Genomic DNA, 20,246 nt, shown 5'->3' on the forward strand with positions numbered 1-20,246 from the left:
AAATTAATAGTTTGACAATTATAATTTTAGTATTAAATTTAAAACGAAATTTTTGGTCTTGATTTTTAGGATGTTACACAGTTAAAACAACTTAGTTGCTTTCTTATGTACAAAAAATAAGAAGTTGTCAAAATGTGAACACGGATAAGAGGTAGTTACCCTTCTAAGTCATTTTCCCTTTGAGTTACCGGTTAAAACATGTATTAGCCGGTAATATTGGTGTAATTTAAACAGTTAAAAAAAGTTAGTTGCTTTATTATGTACAAAAAAGAAGAAGTTACCAATATATGAACACGGATAAAAAAGATAATTACCCTCCTAAATTATTTTCCCTCTTATTAATCAACCCATCCGTCGCAGTGCCTTCCGGTTTCCACTTTATAAAAGTAAATAACAAGAACATGTTTCTTGTGGTCAAACCAATAATAAACCTTTTGGGCCTAAGAATATTAAATATAGTGATCGGTGATATTTGGAGCTATTGGGCTAAACATGTTAGGTGGCCCAAAAACTAGAAAAAACCCGGTCTAAAACGGTGTTGAATATTCTCAGCAAACCGCCCGGTCCACTGTTAGCTTCTTCTGTGAAAGATGAACAGGTGATGTTGAGTTTGGACTTTGGGCGCTTGAAAGTTCCAGTGGAAGAAGTTAGGGCACGCTTTCTCCCTCTTCATCGTCGTCAAGTTTTTTCTGATAAAAATTGTGAGTTAAATAGAGCAAATGCCGTTCATATCGCAAACGCAGAGGCAATCAGATTACAATCTCATACCTGCAAGCTGCCCAATCGTCATCGACAATGGCGCATCTTATTTCAGAATTGGGTAAAATTAAAATTTTCTGATAAAAGTTTGATATTGGTCTTAAAGCTACTTGACACATCATTTGTACTGTACATGCGTTCGTGAGTGTGTTGATATTGCTATTATGTTCGTGTGTGCTGGTTGTAGATGGGCAGGCGAAAGTGAGCCTCGGATCATCTTTCGCAACATTGTTCAGAGACCTCGCCACAAGATAACCGGTATACTAACTCCTATTTTACAAGTTTGTGTTGATTGTGTGATTAATTGCGATGAAACACTTGTTCTCTTCCCGACCTTCTTATACTCATTCCATTTCGTCATTCTCAGGAAATGCCATGCTTTGATTTTGAAAATTCAAATTCTTTTCTTTCCCCGCTGAAGTTAATTGATTTTTGTGTGAAATATTACATGTTTATTATTATTTTTTCATTACTATGTAGTGACACATTGAAAAGAGATATTGGTAAATTAATAACATAATGTACATCCAATTAAGATTTCATAAGCAGAAAGTTTGTCATAAGTCTACACACATAGCTTCTTTTAATGATTGTAGTAACACATTGGAAAGAGATATTGATAAATGAGGGATGATGGATGGAAGATGTCTCATGAGCTACATTGAGGATCTCATTTTCTTTAGGGTTTTAACAACAGTGCACTTTTTTAGAGAATTCTTGTTAAGATTTTTAGAGAATTGATTCAAGAACGTATATGACAATGTGGAAAAATTTCATATGTTAGTAACCATTTTTTCTTTTTTCTCATGCAGGAGAAACAGTAACAATTGTTGGTGACCATGATCCTGCTTTACTAAAGTACTTTGATTGCACCCGTTCTGGACCACGTTCAGCATTCGATAATGATGTTGTCTTCCAGTTTGAGATAATGGAATATGTAAGCTTTTCATCTTTAGTAATGCTTCAGTTAACCATGAAAACAATCTTAAAATTGCAGATTTGTATGATTTTGTTTAGTTTTCTTTATCTCTGGTAAATAACCTTGGTTGCTTTTTCCTTGTAGATTCTTGACTTTGCATTTGATAGATTAGGGGCAGATGAATCTCCGGTACATCTGCATACTTATTTTGTTCCTTTCAAATTGTCATTAGATCATATATATAAGTATATAACCATGACATGCATATTTCTAGTTGTATTGCATTTGCTAACAATTTGTTATTTTCTTTGTCATTGATGTCAGAACAGATTAATCATCCTATCCTCATTACAGAATGTGCATGCAATCCAGTACAATCACGTAGTAAAATGGCTGAACTTTTATTTGAAACATATGGGGTTCCTTCTATAGGTATGAAACATATGATATTCATTATTTGTTTATTTTTCTTATTTTAACCATCTTTATTTCTCAGCTTTTGGTGTGGATGCTGCTTTCAGCTATAAGTACAATCAAAAACTTGGAATTTGTGATAGAGATGGTCTTGCAATTTGCTCAGGGTTTTCCACAAGCCATGTGATCCCTGTATGTGTGTGTATATATTATATAATACTGATATTTATATATATATATATATATATGTGTGTGTGTGTGTGTGTGTGTTTATGTAATTTTTGGTTATGTAGACAGTTTGACAAAGTTTCTCTTTACTCCATTGTCTGATTTGAATTCAGTTTATCAATGGAGAGCCTGTGTATGAAGCATGTTGTCGTACAAATGTTGGTGGTTATCATGTGACTGATTACCTAAAGCAACTTCTATCACTTAAATATCCACATCACATGTGAGAATAGACTTTCTTGTTTCCTTGTAATCATGTTTGAGACTTCCATGAGTATCTTTTGACATCTTGGAATGTATAAAACAGGGCAAGGCTTACATGGGAAAAAGTAGAAGATTTGAAAATGGAACATTGTTATATCACCCTCGATTATGCTTCGGAAGTTAGATTGTTTCAGGTTTTATGATATCATCAACTCTATATTTAATAATTCTTCCCTCTACTCTTCTAGACTTAACAAGCTTTCTAGGGCTATTTTCAAATTATTAGAATGGTGAGGACATTATCGTCCTTTGCACAAACGAGAGATTGAGTCTCTGTAAAAAAAAATCAAATTTTGTCCCATTCACATCAGTCCCACTCCCGGTCTGTAGTACAATCATGGCATTTACTTTATCTTATTGTCTCATAAGTACAACCTGTTCTGTCATGTCATGTCATGTCTAATGTCAGTACAACCTGTTCTGTCATGTCATGTCAGTACAACCTGTTCTGTCATGTCATGTCAGTACAACCTGTTCTGTCTTGTCATGTCATATCAATGAATCTTGTTAGTACAACATTCTGTGTCCTGTCCTGTCAGTACAGCCTGTCATGTTATGTCATGTCCTGATTGGAATTTAATATTACAGAAAGGGGGAAAAGAAGCTGAAGAGAAGACAAGGTGTTGGCAACTTCCATGGACACCAACACCAGTGGAAGAGCCACCTTCAGAAGAGGAGATTGCTAGGAAAGCAGCCTTAAGGGAAAAACATGGCCAAAGGTTACGGGAAATGGCTGAGGCAAAAAGATGTTCAAAAATTAATGAATTAGAAAATGAATTAAAGGGGTTGGAGTTTCTTATACAACAACTTAGACATGTAAATGGAAATGATATTCCATCTTTCTTGGCTGAGACTGGTTATATTTCTAAGCAAGAAATTGAATCTGCTATTGTTAAAGTAACACAATCATTAAGGAAAGCTAAAGGAGAGCAAGATGAGATTGAAGAGAAACAAGATCCTTCTGCAACAGAAAAGTATACCCTCATTGATATTCCTGACAATATGCTAACCCCAGAACAGGTATTGTGATTCTGACAAAATTGGATTTTGAAATTCCATTTCATCTTTCTTTTAATAAAAGACCAAAATACCCTTGTTATATAAGTGAAAAATATAATATATATATATATATATATATATATATATATATATATTCAGTCTTTGTTATTGAATCCCATTCCTATTTACAATTACTTTTACAAATTCCATTCCTTAATAAACATTAACACCACCCTTAGTCTTTTAATCTGTATTCTTTGTAAGCTTGTATGGAATTAGCTAACTTTGGAATATATAATATTTGTGGTTTAATTAATAGATCAAGGAAAAGAAAAGACAACTATTTCTTAAAACCACATCAGAAGGAAGACAAAGAGCAAAACAAAAGCGTTTTGAAGAAGAATTAGAACGTGAAAGGCGTAACAAGGAGGATGAACAAAGACGCCTGTATGTTATCTAGACCTTATCTTTCTGAAAACACATATCAATGAACCTATAATTTCTATTTTTGGCTAAATGCAACAAATAACAATGTTCTTCTATTACAACATTATACTTATCAACACATTTTTTTACTATAAAAACAATTGTTTTTCAAACTAGATTGCTGTAATATGAAGTAATGAAAGTATGATGATGTATAATCAACAAAAGGGCAAATTACAGAAGAATCATAATAGTTTGGGGAATTTTACGGTTTAACCACTTATACTTAATTTTTTTCCAATCAAAACATAAAAATTTAACATTTTTTTGAACTAACCATTTTGACCTGATGACAAGTCAAAATGGTTAATTTGAAAAATTAGTTGTGAAACTGATATATACCAGGTCAAAGTGGTTAGTTTGAAAAAAAGTCCAAAACTTTTGTAATTTAATTGGAAAAAGTGAAGTATTTGTAGTTAAACTGCAAAACTTCCCACAATATAATAGGTCTTTTTTATAAAAAAATATTTTTATCTGTTTTTTTTGTGGTTTGCCTCGAACAAAATAATGAAAGTACATTGCTATTTTTGGCATTAATTTGAAAAAAGTCTGAAACTTTTATGGTTTGATTGGAAAAATTAAGTATTAGTAATTAAACTGCAAAATCGCCCAAAATATAATGTTTTTTTTTTGGTAGTTTTCCTTGAATGAATCAATGAAAGTATTTCTTAATGTAACCGTTTTATTTTTCCATAATCTGAAAAAATAGTCTGAAACTTTTATGCATTGATTGGAAAAACTAATAAAGCATTATATATACTATTAATTCTCATTGTGCCTATGAATAGTGATGTTTTTCACTTTTGTACTTTTGCCACAAATGTTTTACATTTTGGCAGATTTAGTCCCTGCAACAATGGTTTTCCATTTTGACAGATTTAGTCCCTGCAACAAATGTTTTACATTTTGGCAGATTTAGTCTCTGCAACAAAGGTTATACATTTTGACAGATTTAGTCCCTGCAACAAAGGCTTTAACCTTTTGGCAGATTTAGTCCCTGCAATTTTCTAATTTATAGAAAAGCTCCTTCTAAATTGATTTTTTCAAAAACAGTGCATACGTGTAAGATTTTTATATTTTGGCACGTTTGACCCCTGTGTACAAAACTAATTACAAAAATTGTCCCCGTTGGCTTTTACTAAATTGCAGATAATACATAAAAAGAAAGAAAAAAAAACCCGACCCCATATGGGTTTTTTTCTACATAGTAATTAAACCGCAAAACCATCGAAATTATAACTTATTTATTTATTTGTTGTAGAGAGAATCCGGAACTTTACATGGAGCAATTGCGAATAAAATACAATGATTTATCTGAAAAAGTGGAACAGAGAAAAAGACAAAAAACAAATGGAAACAACCATGGAAATGAAAACAATAATGTGTCTGGAGGTGTTGGCCGTGGAGAGAGACTGAATGCTGCCCAAAAGGAGAGAATGCGTCTTTTGACAACCGCTGCTTTTGATAGAGGGAAGGGGGAGGATACTTTTGGAATTAAAGATGAAGATTGGCAATTATATAAAAAAATGAGTAAAGATAATGATGACGAGGATGATGGCCCCAATGAGGATGAAGCTGAGCTCACACGTGTTGCTTCTAGACTCCGGGTCAGTTGTTATTTATTTATTTATTTTTAAATATGTACAATGACTGTTTTACCCTTCATCGCTTGCAAGGAGCCCAATTCTCACAAAGAGCCCAACCAAAATGATTACAATGACCATATTGGTAGTGTAAAGGAAATGTTAAATCTTTATCTCCATAAAAGTAACATTAGCCAAAAAAGAAATGTGTAACTTGAGTGTTTTACCCTTCATGGATTGCTTTAAGTACACGTGCCCAATGCAATTAATGAGCCTAGCCAGAATGTGTGGATTGACCGTTTTACCCTTCATGGCTGGCAGCATAAGAGCCCAATGCAAACAAGGAGCCATCCCAAAGTGTAAATGGACCTTTTTACCCTTTGGCTGGCATAAGAGCCCGGTCAAAATGATTGAAATGGCTGTTTTACGTGTAAATGAATGGCTAATCTTAATCTGTAAAAGTAAAATTAGCCAAAAATCTTGAGAATGTCCGTTTTACCCTTCATAAGAACCCAGTCCCCACATGGAGCATAGCCACAAATGACCGTTTTACCCTTAATGGTGCTAGTGCCTACAACGAGCCCAGCCAAAAACATATAGTTTGACAATTTTACCCTTAATAGCAGGCATAGAACCCTAGTGCCCACATGAAGCTCAACCAAGTTGTGCAAATGGACTGTTTTACCCTTGTTAGATGAAAAAGCCAAATCTTTTTCTTTTTAATAAAACTAACATTACTCAAAAACATGTAAAATGACCGTTTTACCCTTGAATGACAGGAAATAGACCCGACATTCTTTCCAAAATCGGAAGCCAGCTCCTCCGGCAGCGAACCACCACGTTTCCGGCCTTTAACACAGGAAGACTTCCAGATTCTGATCGGAGTGGAAAGATTCCGGTGCCCGGAGATTCTTTTCCACCCAAACCTAATCGGAATTGAACAGGCAGGATTAGACGAGATGGCTGGGGTATCAATGCAAAGGCTGAAATCAAGAGCTCAAAGATTGGATTTGGAAGAAGAGGCGATGGGAATCACCAATTCCGTCCTCATAACCGGTGGGAGTTGTCTTTACCCTGGAATGAGTGAACGTCTAGAAGCCGGAATCAGAATGATGAGGCCATGTGGGACCCCCATAAGGATCCTTAAAGCATCGGATGCTGTTCTTGACACGTGGCGTGGTGCTGCTTCTTTTGCATCCACCATGCATTTCTCACGACAAGTTTTTAATAAGATTGATTATTATGAGAAAGGTGAAGATTGGCTTCGTCAATACCAATTGAAGTATACATTTTAATATTTTAATTTTCTATTATGTCATATCTTGTTTATAGATTTAAATATAACCTATTTAGGTTAGCTGGTTAATCCCTAATGGTCATTGCATGGGACTAATTAAACTTTCCTTTAACTATTTTTCCAATTTGTTTTCCTTTTTCCAAATGGATAAATTGGTGATGATGTATGTTTGGATGTGTGTAACATGAAACGAAATACAAGATACGAAACAAAATTAGGACGAAAATCGAATTTCAAATTCGTGTTTGTGTCATGTATAAGAAACACGACACCGTTTTGTGTTATGTTCGTGTTCAAAATTCATCAAGCTAATAACACAAAAAGTTGTGTTTGTACTCAAAAGTCGTGTAGATTTAGTAGCATTCTATGTTTATATATTACTCAAAAGTCGTGTTTCAAAATTCATCAAGCTAATAACACCCATCTTCCATCCCGTTTGATCACTCAAACCCACACTCAAATACCACCACTTATAGCCTTCCATTCACGTTTTTCTACTGTCCTTCCCCTTTTCCTTCACTACTGAGAAACACCACCACCCCTAAGGGTGGTGTTGCTGTTGTTGTAACCCAAACACCTCATCGAGTGTGGCCTGTTCGAAGTGAGAGCCAATCTTCTTCTCCAAGTGTGAAATTATACACTTTCAGTTTTGTGAAGGAACATGTCTTTCAGGTGTTTTATCGAGCACTTGGAGTGCATTGGTGGTGAAGTGGGTTTTGCCAATAGTCGGTTATTTTGGCATCCGGTGGTTCACGACGAGAAGGAAGGGGAAGGCTGTAATGGTTGATGGTAGTGAAGGTGGGTTAATATGGTCCTTAATTATTTTGGAGAGAGAGAGAGAGAGAGAGAGAGAGAGAGAGAGAGAGAGAGAGAGAGAGAGAGAGAGAGAGAGAGAGAGAGAGAGAGAGAGAGAGAGACCCTTGCATATTAAATATTATTTATTTATTTATTTAACAAAAAGTAATTGAAATACCTCATAAATGGTCCATGTGTAGTGAAATGACAAAAATGCCCCTGACTTAACGGTTAAATGGTAATAGAGTTAGCTGAAAGGACCAAATGCTAAAAGTTTTGAAACCACAGGGACGATCCGTGAGGTTTTTGTAAATTAGGGACCAAATTTGATATTTTTGAAAACCACATGGACCATTTTTAAGTTTTGTCTTTTATCAATGTTCTAACTAGTGCGTCATGGCTCCAAGGTTTATATTTGTCGTCAAGCTTTGAAAAAATGTAGTTAAGTCATATATATATATATATATATATATATATATATATATATACACACACACACACACTAAATTGCTACTTTAAGTCACGCTTTACAAATGATGTGGTTTGTTACAGCTTAAAAAAGCTTGAGGTTTGACATTGCCGCTAAATCACTATCAAGGATAATCGCCAATTATGATCAAGCTTGTACATATATTTCTTTGTATTTAGATTACAATCATTCCATGTATAGTCTCTAATTTCTGACTTACCTTTTGTACAAATCTTGTACATATATCTCTTTGTATTTAGATTACAATCATTCCATGTATAGTCTCTAATTTCTGACTTACCTTTTGTACAAATCCCTATATATGTACCTATGTAATCAGTGAATAGAATATGAATTACAAGCCTGCTTATGGTATCACAGCTTCACCTACTCTAACAAGTCTCAGCTTCACCCACTCTAAAAACTCTCGATCTTCTCTTTTTCTCCCTTTCGAAACTCTAATTCTAATAGCTCTCATGGTACCTTCTGAAACCATCATTCAACTTACAGCCGCAAGTCACTTTCCAATCAAACTCACAACCAAAAACTTTCCAGTGTGTCGCAAGCACGTCCAATCAGCCCTTATTGGCCTTGCCCTGGACGATTTCATTACTGACACTACAACAACACCATCTAAAACTCTCACCAAAGACGCCACCACCACGCCAAACCTTGCATACACACTCTGGTACCAGACAAGACCATATCATCTTCAGCGCCATACTTGGCAGTTGCTCTGTTGCGATTCACTGGACCCTCACCTCAGCCTCCTCTGCAAAGGAAGCTTGGGATCGACTAGGTACAAGTTATGCTAGTCAATCTCGATCCATAATTATCTCCCTCAAATCTAAACTCGTAAAGAACCCTAAAGGAAATCACCTTATTGTTGATTTTCTCAATGACATGAGGATGATTGTAGATGAACTTGCAATTGCACAAAGCCCCATTAATGAGGAGGATCTCATGGTTCATATACTAAGTCAACTTGGAGATGAATATGGACCCATCACGGTTGCCCTCAAGATTCGAGAAACATCCATATCTTTATCTGAACTCTTTGACAAATTAGTTGATTTTGAACGATCTCTCAAGGAAACAGATTCAACCCCGCTCATTGCTACTAGCAATTACAACCAGGGAAGACCAATAACCAACCTTCTTTTGATTCTCAACCTTAGTCACAAAACTTCAACCGCTTCAACCCTGACAGTCAATCATGCACCAACTGTCGGAACAACAACAATTAGTACTGCAACAACCACTCTTCCACTTACCATCACTTCTGTCAGATTCCATGTCATAAAATTCATGACTGTAGAAAGTTTGTTTGTTTTCTTAAAGATCAAAATATCACTGGAACTCATCACTCTCAAAATTATGTTGCCAATGCCACATCATCCAGCTCCAATTCAACTTATGTGAATGCTCCATGGTTGTTTGATATTGGTGCTTCACTCCATCTCACTTCTGATCGAACCTCTCTTCATCATGTCTCTGAGTATGGTGGACCGGACAAAATTCTAATTGGAGATGGTACATCTCTGTCTATTTCCCATATTAATCACATAAACATTAACACATCCACTCGTTCTTTAAACTTGTTTGATGTTCTGTTTGTTCCTAATCTACGCCAAAAACTCATTTCTGTTGCTAAACTTTGTCGCACTAATCAAGTTTCTGTTGACTTTATTCCCTATTATTTTGTTGTCAAGGATCTTTGCACAGGGGAGCTTATTATGTGGGGGAGAACCGAAATGATGCTTACTATGCTACTCAACTCTCTCCTCCACAAATCAACACCACCATCAAATTGTCGTCTCTTGATCTTCACCACGTTTTTGGTCATCCATCTTACTCCTGTTTTTAAGTCTCTTGTTAAAGACTTAGGTCTTCATTTTTTTGTATGAATTTTCATTGTGCATCATGTTTAGTTAATAAAGCCACAAACTTCCTTTTGGCCTAACTCCTTTAATGACACTCAACCTCTACAACTTATTTACTAAGATGTTTGGGAGCAGTTAAAAAATCTTTTGATAAATTTGCCTATTATGTCATGTTTGTTGATTATTATTCCAAGTATGTTTGGCTTTATCCTATTAAAAAAAATCAGATTTCTCCAAAATATTCCCACAATTTAAGCTTTTAGTGGAAAAGTTCTTCCAACAACCCATTATCTCCATGTTTACTGACAATGGTGGTGAATATCAAGCTCTTATTCCTATATTTCAGTCTATAGACATCTCTCACTATACCACACCCCCGCATACCCCTGAATAGAATGGGATTGTTGAACGCCGTCACCGTTACATAGTGGAAACGGGTTTGGCTCTCCTACATTTTGCGGGTCATCTTCTTTCTTTCTGGTCCCATGCATTTCAAAAATCGGTTCATCTCATAAAATGCCTACCAACCCCTATTTTAAACTCCAAAAGTTTGTTTGATGTTCTATATGGTCACTCTCCCAACTACACCAAACTTAAGCCATTTGGTTGCCTTTGTTATCCATGGCTTCGTCCCTACACCCCCCTCAAAGCTTCATCCATGATCCACCCCGTGCCTTTCCTTAGGTTACTCCACATACAAGTCTTCATACAAGTGATATTATCTTGACACCCACCGTATTATCACTCCTGGCACGTTGAGTTTGTCACAAACTAGTTCCCTTAAAAAGTTTTTCCCTCTACAAAATCCATTATTCCAACTACCGACGAGTTCTTCACACTTACATCTTTACCCTCTAGCCCCCCATCCCATCCAAACCCCACCAACATGGTCAACCCCACTACTGTTCCACTCACTCCCATCAACCCCTCACCTTCCGAACCAACCTCTCCTATCATCTTTGATCCGACCTCTACTACTATCTCTAAATTGGCCTCCGGCTCTCCCTAATCACCCAATGAGCCTCAGTCACCACCTTCCCCATATCATCGCCACCTCCATCACCAAATCAATATCCCAATCGTACCACTCGCCTACGTAAACCCAAATCTAAATATTTTAATTCATCTTTTATCAACAACATAATTGTTCATCCTAATTCTGCTACCCTTAACCGACCACTCCTACCCAAGCTTCCAAAGATCCTATATGACGTCAAGCAATGGAGGATGAATAGGATTCTTTGATTCATAACGCCACGTAGGAGCTAGTTCCTCCAAGATCTCATCATCCAATCAGTTGCAAGTGGGTTTTCCATATTAAAAGACACCCTGATGGTACTATAGAAAAATACAAAGCCCGTCTTGTGGCCAAAGGTTTTTTTATAATAGTATGGGAAAGACTACTTTGAAACTTTCATACCTGCAACCAAACCAGTTACAATACACACATTTCTTTCCCTTGCTCTCTCCAATGATTGGCCCCTCATGCAACTAGATGTGAACAACACATTTCTCCATGGCACATTACAGGAAGAAGTGTACATGGTTCAACCACCTGGCTTTATCAACTTTGACTACCCTAATCACATTTGCAAACTTCGAAAATAACTCTATGACCTCAAACAAATGCCACGTACGTGGTATTTAGACCTAACCTCTTTTTCCTCGAGAATGGTTTTCGCAAATCATAAGCTGATGCTTCTTTATTTGTTTACAATTGTAATGGTATTATGTGTTATTTCATGGTTTATGTTGATGATATTGTTCTCAACGGGAATAATCCATCTTTCATCAAAAAGTTTGTAGATATGCTTGTTCACAGGTTCTCAATCAAGGATCTTGGTCAACTTAGTCACTTTTTGGGGGTTGAAATTATTCCCACGAAGTCTGGACTTTTTTTTTTATCACAGCATGCTCACATTCGTGACATTCTTACTCAATTCAAAATAGATGGTGCAAAGGAAGTAACAAATCCTTCATGCACAACTGTTACACTTACCGAAGATGATGGAGCTCCCAAAGTTGATCCTATACCATATCGCAAACTTGTTGACACTCTCCAATATGTTGCTTTTACTCGTTCTGACATCTCCTTTATTGTCAACAAACTGTCACCATTCATGCATGCTCCATATGATGTACATTGGCAAGCACTTAAACGTTTGCTTCACTATTTAAAAGGTACTATATACAATGGACTTTACTTGCATCGTCACTCCCCCTTGGAGCTCACCACCTTTTCGGACTTTGATTGGGTCAGAGTTTACACCAGAGGGCGCTCGATAACAACTTATCTCATTTACCATGGTAAAATAATCATATCCTGGCGGTCTTTTCGCCAAAAGTCGATCTTTAGATCTTCGACTGAAGCCGAGTACAAAGTTATGGCTAATGCATCAGCTGAGCTATCATGGGTTAAAAATCTCTTACATGAACTTGGTGTACCTATCTCTTATTCACTAACCCTCCATTGTGACAACACGAATGCTACTTACCTCTATGCAAACCCAGTCTATCACTCGTGCATGAAACATGTCGCTTTGGACTATCATTTTGTTTGTAAACAAGTAGCTGTTGGAACCCTCAAAGTTTGACACATTTATACTCTTGATCAACTTGTTGATGCTCTCACCAAACCATTGGGATGGGTACATTTTCTGAAACTCATGTCCAAGATTGGAGTCACTAATGGATCCTCCATCTTGCGGGGGCGTATCAAGGAGAATCGTCAATTATGATCAAGCACAACTGTACATATATTTCTCTATATTTAGATTACAATCATTCCATGTATAGTCTCTAATTTTGACTTACCTTTTTTACAAATCCCTATTTATGTACATATGTAATCAGTGAATAAAATATGGATTACAACCCTTTTTAGTCACACCTTATATTATTTAGAACAATGATTTTTATTGAGTCGTGTTCTTATTAACAAACAAAAACACACTATTGTGTTATGTCGTGTTCAGGTTAAGAAAAAATAATTCGTATCGTATCGTGTTAGGCAAAAACACAAAATGACCGTTCAATTTGCCACCCTTGTATAATATAAACCAAATTATCATGGTTTTATGCAATTTACCCGATGGTTTATTAACAACTAATAAAACTAATAACAAAAATTTGTTTGTTGTGGTGTAACTGGAGGTGCAAAACACGACCAATTAAAAACGGTAAAATAATCTGAATCGGATATTTTAAAACCAGTTCAATAATAATCGAACAAAAGGTTTGATGTCAGTCTAAAAAGAAATTGCAAACCGGTTTTTAGTCTGTTTTTTATTATTCTTTTTTTTTTTTTTTAAATTGAACCGAACTAGTTTTTCAACCGATGTTTTAACTTAATTTCATTTCAAAAAAGTTAAAAAATGAAACCAATTTAAATCGAAACCAATAAAAAGACAGCTAGATTGATTTTTTATAAAACCGAAGCTGATTTAAACCTCTTAGGGCCTAAAAATATTAATATAGTGATGAGTATTCCATGATATTTGGACCAATAACTATTCGGCTAACATGTTAGGTGGCCCAAAAACGAAAAAAAATATTTCCTCAAACAAAACAATAGTTGATTATACTAAGGGGTGTTTGTTTGGATTGATCGGTTTTTAAAACATGGATCCAAATAGTCCAAACTAAATTCAAATCCGATCCGATCCAATTACAATTCGGTTGGATCGGTTTTTATAATTTGGTTTTCAAAAACCGAAACATTTTAAAACGACATATTATAAATATATACAAAATGTAACTTTCTTTTGTGTGTAAAATCACTATGGCTAATAGTATAACTTATGATGCACATTGTACAAGTTGTTAATTTCGTGTGATTGTCTTGGCATCTTTCGATTGTTTTTAAGTTGGTCAAAATTTCTTTGAATATGTCCTTGAATTTATTCGAGAAGATGTATAGAACTTTTCAATGAGATAAACCCAGTCTCTCTTGGCAATAGTTTACCTTTCTAATGTTCTGCATTAATGAGTGGGAGAGGTAGCCGAATTAAGATACATAAATAACCCTTACAATTTTACTTTTTATTCATAAATCATCCAATTATATTGAATTTGTTTAAAAGTGAATACAAATTTATAGAAATGGCCCCTTCATTTTTTTCTTTTATTCACAATACATACAAATTATAAAAATACTCTCTTGACTCTTTTTTGGTAAAATCACTTACACTTATTTCTTATAATTTTTTGTTGTTTTGTAGCCCATTATCATACAACAAATAAATTTTAAAACTTGGATTTTTCGAGAAAAAAAATATTACTTATTTATGGAACCATTATGAATCATATCAAAATCCGACCAAATATTTTGGTTTTTTACAATTTTCAATAATGTGCTTTTTTTCTTCGTTTTTTTTTCCATACATTCATCTTTTCTTCCCTAATTTAATTTTTTTTACTGTTTTCTTCCAAGATTTAATCAAAAGTTTTTTAAACTTATTTTTTTAATAATTTTTACGTCTTATATGTGATATGCTATACCGGTTTAATCAATTCTTATTTAAAACATGTAAAAACCCGTGGTAGAGCGCATGCTCAAATACTAGTAATTATAATATTACTCAACGTTACACAAGAAAAAAAATAAATAATTTAGTTGTGATTTGAAATTTATAAACAATTAATAAGATATATTATAGTTAACTATTTTATAGATACAAAACTTTTAAGAGAAAATACATGTTAATATTTTTTTATTAGTTTTTTTTGGACTATTCAATTCTTATTTTATAAATCAAAACCAATCTAAAAATCCAAAATAATAATTCAATTCCAAAATTCCGAATATCAATCCGATATCGTGGTTTTAACCGAACAGTGAACGGCTCTAATCATACCGATCAAAGTGTCTGGTCTAGTCTACTGTTGGCTACTTCTGTGAAAGATGGACAGGTGTTCAGTTTCGACTTTGGTCGCTTGAGAGTTCAAGTGGAAGAAGTTAGGGCACGCTTTCCCTGCATCATCAGTCTAAGTTCTTTTTTGTGATCAAACCTGTGAGTTAAATAAAGTAAATTCCGTTCTTGTCGCAAACGCAGAGGCAATCAGATTACAATCTCAAACCTGCAAGCTGCTCAATCATCATCGAATAATAGCGCATCTTGTTTCAGAATTGGGTACAATTGAAAATTTCTGATACTGCCCAACCGTTGAACTTATTTGGAATTTTTTGAAATATTACATGTGAAGTTTTTTTCCTTTACTCCGTCCTGACAGATTGAAAAAGAGAATGTGTGAGAAATTAGATTTCATAAGCAGTTTGTCTAGCAGTTGTGTGATGTTCATCGAGGTTGACAAAGTCCTTACTACTAAGTATTAACTGCCTTAAAATTTGGATCTAGAGCTCTTCTATCTGTTTTTCTTTTTCTAGGTTTGAAGAGGAGACATGATTGATAGTACATTTAATTCATAGTAGGTTAAATACTTCAAATGATAGGCAATCTTCTTAAGATACCTCCCAAATTGGTTTAAGAATGTAAGCTTGATCCACCTTCATTTTTAGTTAGTATATGATTAGCAAGAAACAATCTTTAAGCTGCAAATAGTATGCTTGTATGATTTTGACGCACGTCCACCTGTTAGTTTACTTATAATAGAAGAAATAAGTTAGGGGCAGTTTAGTCAATTCATGTTTGAGTTGGTTAGAGGCAGTTAGACATGTGTGAGGGTTTCTTGTGAAATTCATTCAATCCAGCAACAATTTATCATCATTTCATCTGTTTTTCCTTTGATTCTCTGTTATTGCTTATCAAATTGGTATAGAGTCTAGTGGTATTTTTCCATTTGTCCTTTTCTTTTATAAAAATAGAAATATTCCAAAACAAAGTTGTGATACTTTGGATTATGTTAATATCATATATCTTCGATAGTTTTATAAGTGTAACTCATCTCAAAGGTAATTTTTTTATGCAGAGCCAGCTGGATTATATACGGTTGATGGGACATCCATTTTCACTTTTCCCCATCTAATCTATCTCAAGCAATTTAAAAACCCTAGTTTAATTTTGTTTGCTACTTTCAAACAATGGCTGTAGTTTCTAATCATGTTTCTTTTGAAGAAGAGTCTTCATTGCGGACTCTTACTTCTCAGTCAAGCAATTGTCAAGCCATTTTGAATCCATCCAAGTATCCTGAATCTCTTCAGATTATGGTGGAATGTATGAAATGTTCTTTTCTAAATAGAGCTTTGTCAACAGCTAAAGAGATTCCAATGAGAATCGTAACTCTAGCATTCACTACAGCAATTGTCAACAAAGCGAATGATACAGTTTCTTTTGAACTTCAAGGTGGGAAGCGAACAACAATTTCTAAGACAAATTTTGCAAAACTTTTATGTCTTCCAACTCAAGGACCGTATGCTACTCCAACAAGTCAAGAGCTTATTGATATGTTCAATTCTATGGGTCATGAACCTTATATGAAGAAGGTGTCTGATTTCAAAAAGAGCAAACTTCCTGCTGTTTGGAGTCTGCTATTTGGTTTCATTCTTCGTGGCTTAACAAGTCGTACTGGTGGATTGGATGCTGGACCTAAAGAGTTATTGTCTCTTATGTATGGGTTATATAAAGGTGTGAAGGTTGATTTTGCTACTGTGCTTTGGAATGAATTTGTTGATAGCATCAAACATTCCAAAAGGGCAACTGAACTTTCTTCACATAGATTTTGGGCCTTAATAGTTTCTCAGGCTTATGAATTTCACAAAATTCCAATTGAAGAGTCTGAAGTTCCGAAGATGGTGATTCATCAAATTAGTATTCCAACCAAAGTTGATCAATCTAATTTCTCTTTTGTTGGTCAGATTCCTGAAGAAATGTTGAGTTTGATTAAACGTCCAAGTAAGATTTTGGATCAATACCGGGCTTCTCTTATCATTCCTTACCCTGTTCGACCTGCACCTCAAGAAGGAGAAGATGTTAAACTTACAAAAATGATTAGGAAGAAAAGAAAAACTCCACGTGTTAAGAGTAAACTTGGTTCGACAGATGTTAAAACTGAATTTATGAAAAAGTCAAAGCGAGTCAAGAAACCAAGGATTGTTGAAGAACCGGTTGTTGAAGAAGAGGACATGCAACAACATCAGGGTGGTTTGAATTTTGAAGAGGATATTTCTATAACCACAGCTCTAACAATTGTCACTTCTTTAGTGGAGACAATTTTGATGTCTACTGTTACAATTCCAGTCGAAACTACATTGATTGAGACAGTACCCATTTCAGAACCCGTTGTCGAAAACTCTATTTCTGAACCAATGTCTATCTTTGAACATTTGACCACGTCTGAAACTCATATTTCTACTTCAGATCATTCGGAAGCTACAATTTCTGAAAGACCTTTAAAGAATACATTAGGGAATGTTTTTATAGATGAAGAAGAGGAAGTGATTGATGGATATGTGTTTAAGGCCGGGGAAGATCCTTTTTTTGATGATGTTGTCGATGATTTTGAGATGGCTGCTCTTGGTGAAGACTTTGTTGCTTCTGATGAAGAAGACGATGAAGATGATAATCAGTTGATGTCTAAAAGAGATTTTAAGAAGTTAAATCGTAAGCTTAATGTTGTATTACGATCTCTTGATTCCAATACTCAGTCTGCCCAACATTCGAATCAAGAAAAAATGCTTGCTGATTGGTCGGTCACACTTTCTGATCAAAACAAAAAGATTGATTCATTAACAACTGGTTTTGATCTTTTTAAAGATCACATAAATATTGAAACCAAGTCCCACATGACGAAGGTACAAGAAGTTATGTTTAATGAGTACAAAAAGCTTCTTGATGAAATCTCAAAGATGAGAGAAGAGAATGAGAAGTCTTTAAACAAGGCATTTAGTGATCTCAAAAGTGAACATGAAAATTCTCTCAAAAGTCTATATGAATCTCTTACTGAAGCGAAACAGAGAGAAATTACTTTACAAAATGAGTTGACGAAAGCGTTAGCCCATATCGAGTTTCTTCGTTCTTACACGAATGTTGTTAATCCAGAAGAACTTGCAAAGCAGGTTGAGACTCAAATGGTTGCATCTCATCTCAAGTCTCTACAACCTGTTATCGAAGCATACCCAAACAGTGTTCCGAAGGTATCTTTGTCACCTTCTAAACAAGGGGGAGGAGAAAGTCAGGAATTCAATCTCATGACTCCAGAGATCATTCTTATATCATCCGAAGGTACTTCTTCTGTTCCGTCTTCTGAAGCTACGTTTCTTGCAACCTTACCATCTACCATATCAAACAATGTTGCATTTCCTGTTTATACTCAATTCACAAAGAGTATTCCTTTGCCATTATCAAAACCTCTTTCAATTGGTTCAACTGCTGTTACTACAATGCTTTTATTAAGTTCTGAACCAATGTCTTCAAAAGGAAAAGAAAATATGGAAGTGCTAAGTAAGAAAGAATTGAGACAGAGAAAAGTTGAGGAAAGAAACCGTTCCCAATTGAATTTTGATGCAGAGTACATTAAAGGAGTTGCTGAAGAAGAGAAAGTGGAAGCTGAGAATAGGGTAAACTTGATAAGAAGTCTGGGATTTTCTGAAAATACTGTGTTTGACCTTGTTCCCAAAGAAAGCTGCTCAGTTATCAATTCTTTGGAAAAGCAATTTGATTTTCCTATATCTCCAAGGGCATATGGCTATCCTATAATGAGTCCAAAGACTAATGAAAATATTGGTGATTTGTCATATAACGAAAGACTTGTTCGTTTCTATGCTCTTGTTGGGAAACCTTCTGAATATTCCTGGAGTCCAAAGATTATCAGAAGCGTTGAGTCTGTCATAGAAACCGAAAGTTTTGAAAATGTGTTTCAGAATTTCAAGTTTGTTGTTCGGAGAGACATTATGGATGATATTACTTTCACGATTGCCGATTTCCCAAATTTGAATCCACATGATTTAATTGTTCTATTGAAGCTCTTAAAAGACCCAAATTCTGTTGCGATGCACTCTATCAAGACTTTTCTCTGTTACTATTACAGAGACATAGCTCGAACTGATATAGTCTTGGCTGGAGCTATAAATCAGAAAGTAAAGTTACCAAATAAAGAGGCTGAAGGAATTGATAATATTGGTGCTGGAGAAATTGTTACAAAACCAACATGGGGTTCGACTTATTCAGTTAAGGTAGTAGGTGGTAGATCAAGAAAAGTATTCTTCAGGATGAATGAGAAAGAGAGGTTCCCTAATAACGTGTTGGAGGGAATAATTCAAAGGATTATGTTGAATTCTAAGAATTCAGAATCTGTGAGAAAGAAAGCTGTGGATATGCTAAGATGGTGGTTGAAGATCAGAGAAGTTTTGTTGGAATTGGCTCCTGTTTTATTCCCAGATTTGATGAAAGATTAATATCCAAAGTGACTGTCATTTTTGAGTGTCGAAGTGGTTGTGGCAGTCAAGACTTCCAAAGTTTAGGTCCTAACATGATAGGTGGCCCACGAACCCGGTCTCAAATAGTGGTTTAACTTTACTCAGCAAACCGCCCTGTCCACTGTTAGCATCATCTGTGAAAAATAAAAGATAAACAAGCAATGTTCCGTGAAGACTTTGGGTGCTTGAAAGTTGCAGAATTGGGTAAAATTAAAATTTTCTGATAAAAGTTTAATATTGTTCTTCAAGCTACCTGAACCATCATTTGTAATGTATATGTGCCTTTGGGTATGTTGATGTTGCTACTATGTTTGTATGTCTAGCAATTTTTTTTAATATTCATTAATATTGCCTGATGAGTTACATTGAGGATTTCATAATCTTTAGGGCTTTAATAAATAGTACACATAACTGATAATAATTGCAATTCTTGTTAAGATGAGGGAATTGATTCAAGAACGTATATTGAGGATTAAGGTTGCCTGATTAGCTACATTGAGGATTTCAAAATCTGTTGATAACCATTTTTTCTGTTTTCTTTATGCAGGGGAAACAGTGACAATTGTTAGTGACCATGATACTGCTTTGCTAAAGTACTTTGATTGCACCTGTTCTGGAGCAATCAAAAATAAATACATAAATAAATAAAAATAACTTTTGTTCCATTAACATCAGCCCCACTCTAAGTCCATAGTACAACATGATGTGTCTTGTTTGTACATGTTATGTAAATATGTCCGACATGGGAAATGGTTGAGGCAAAAAGATCTTCAAAAT

At 35.0% G+C, this 20,246-nt stretch overlaps 2 protein-coding genes across 3 annotated transcripts; both read left to right on the plus strand.

Moving 5' to 3' along the window:
* The first annotated feature begins 593 nt into the window (after positions 1 to 593).
* On the plus strand, positions 594 to 7,175 carry ARP5 (actin-related protein 5). Of its 2 annotated transcripts, XM_078974202.1 has the most exons (12): positions 594 to 820; positions 947 to 1,017; positions 1,572 to 1,696; positions 1,823 to 1,867; positions 2,008 to 2,110; positions 2,175 to 2,284; positions 2,434 to 2,543; positions 2,628 to 2,718; positions 3,173 to 3,604; positions 3,903 to 4,030; positions 5,331 to 5,676; positions 6,432 to 7,175. In XM_078974202.1, the coding sequence occupies exons 1-12, from the start codon at positions 720 to 722 to the stop codon at positions 6,945 to 6,947; spliced, it is 2,178 nt and encodes a 725-aa protein (XP_078830328.1). In that variant the 5' UTR covers positions 594 to 719; the 3' UTR covers positions 6,948 to 7,175. The 2 variants fall into 2 exon arrangements, with proteins under 2 accessions (XP_078830328.1, XP_078830329.1); XM_078974203.1 differs by lacking the exons at positions 594 to 820; positions 947 to 1,017 and having other exon boundaries at positions 1,629 to 1,696; positions 2,003 to 2,110.
* Positions 7,176 to 14,976: 7,801 nt separating this feature from the next.
* On the plus strand, positions 14,977 to 19,596 carry LOC145015100 (uncharacterized). Its single transcript, XM_078973550.1, has 2 exons — positions 14,977 to 15,228; positions 16,025 to 19,596. Exon 2 carries the CDS (start codon positions 16,137 to 16,139, stop codon positions 19,446 to 19,448), a length of 3,312 nt encoding a protein of 1,103 aa, XP_078829676.1. The 5' UTR covers positions 14,977 to 15,228; positions 16,025 to 16,136; the 3' UTR covers positions 19,449 to 19,596.
* Positions 19,597 to 20,246: the final 650 nt, after the last annotated feature.

The sequence above is a fragment of the Lactuca saligna genome, chromosome 9, assembly GCF_052625555.1.
Source record: "Lactuca saligna cultivar CGN05327 chromosome 9, ASM5262555v1, whole genome shotgun sequence".
Taxonomy (NCBI): domain Eukaryota; kingdom Viridiplantae; phylum Streptophyta; class Magnoliopsida; order Asterales; family Asteraceae; genus Lactuca; species Lactuca saligna.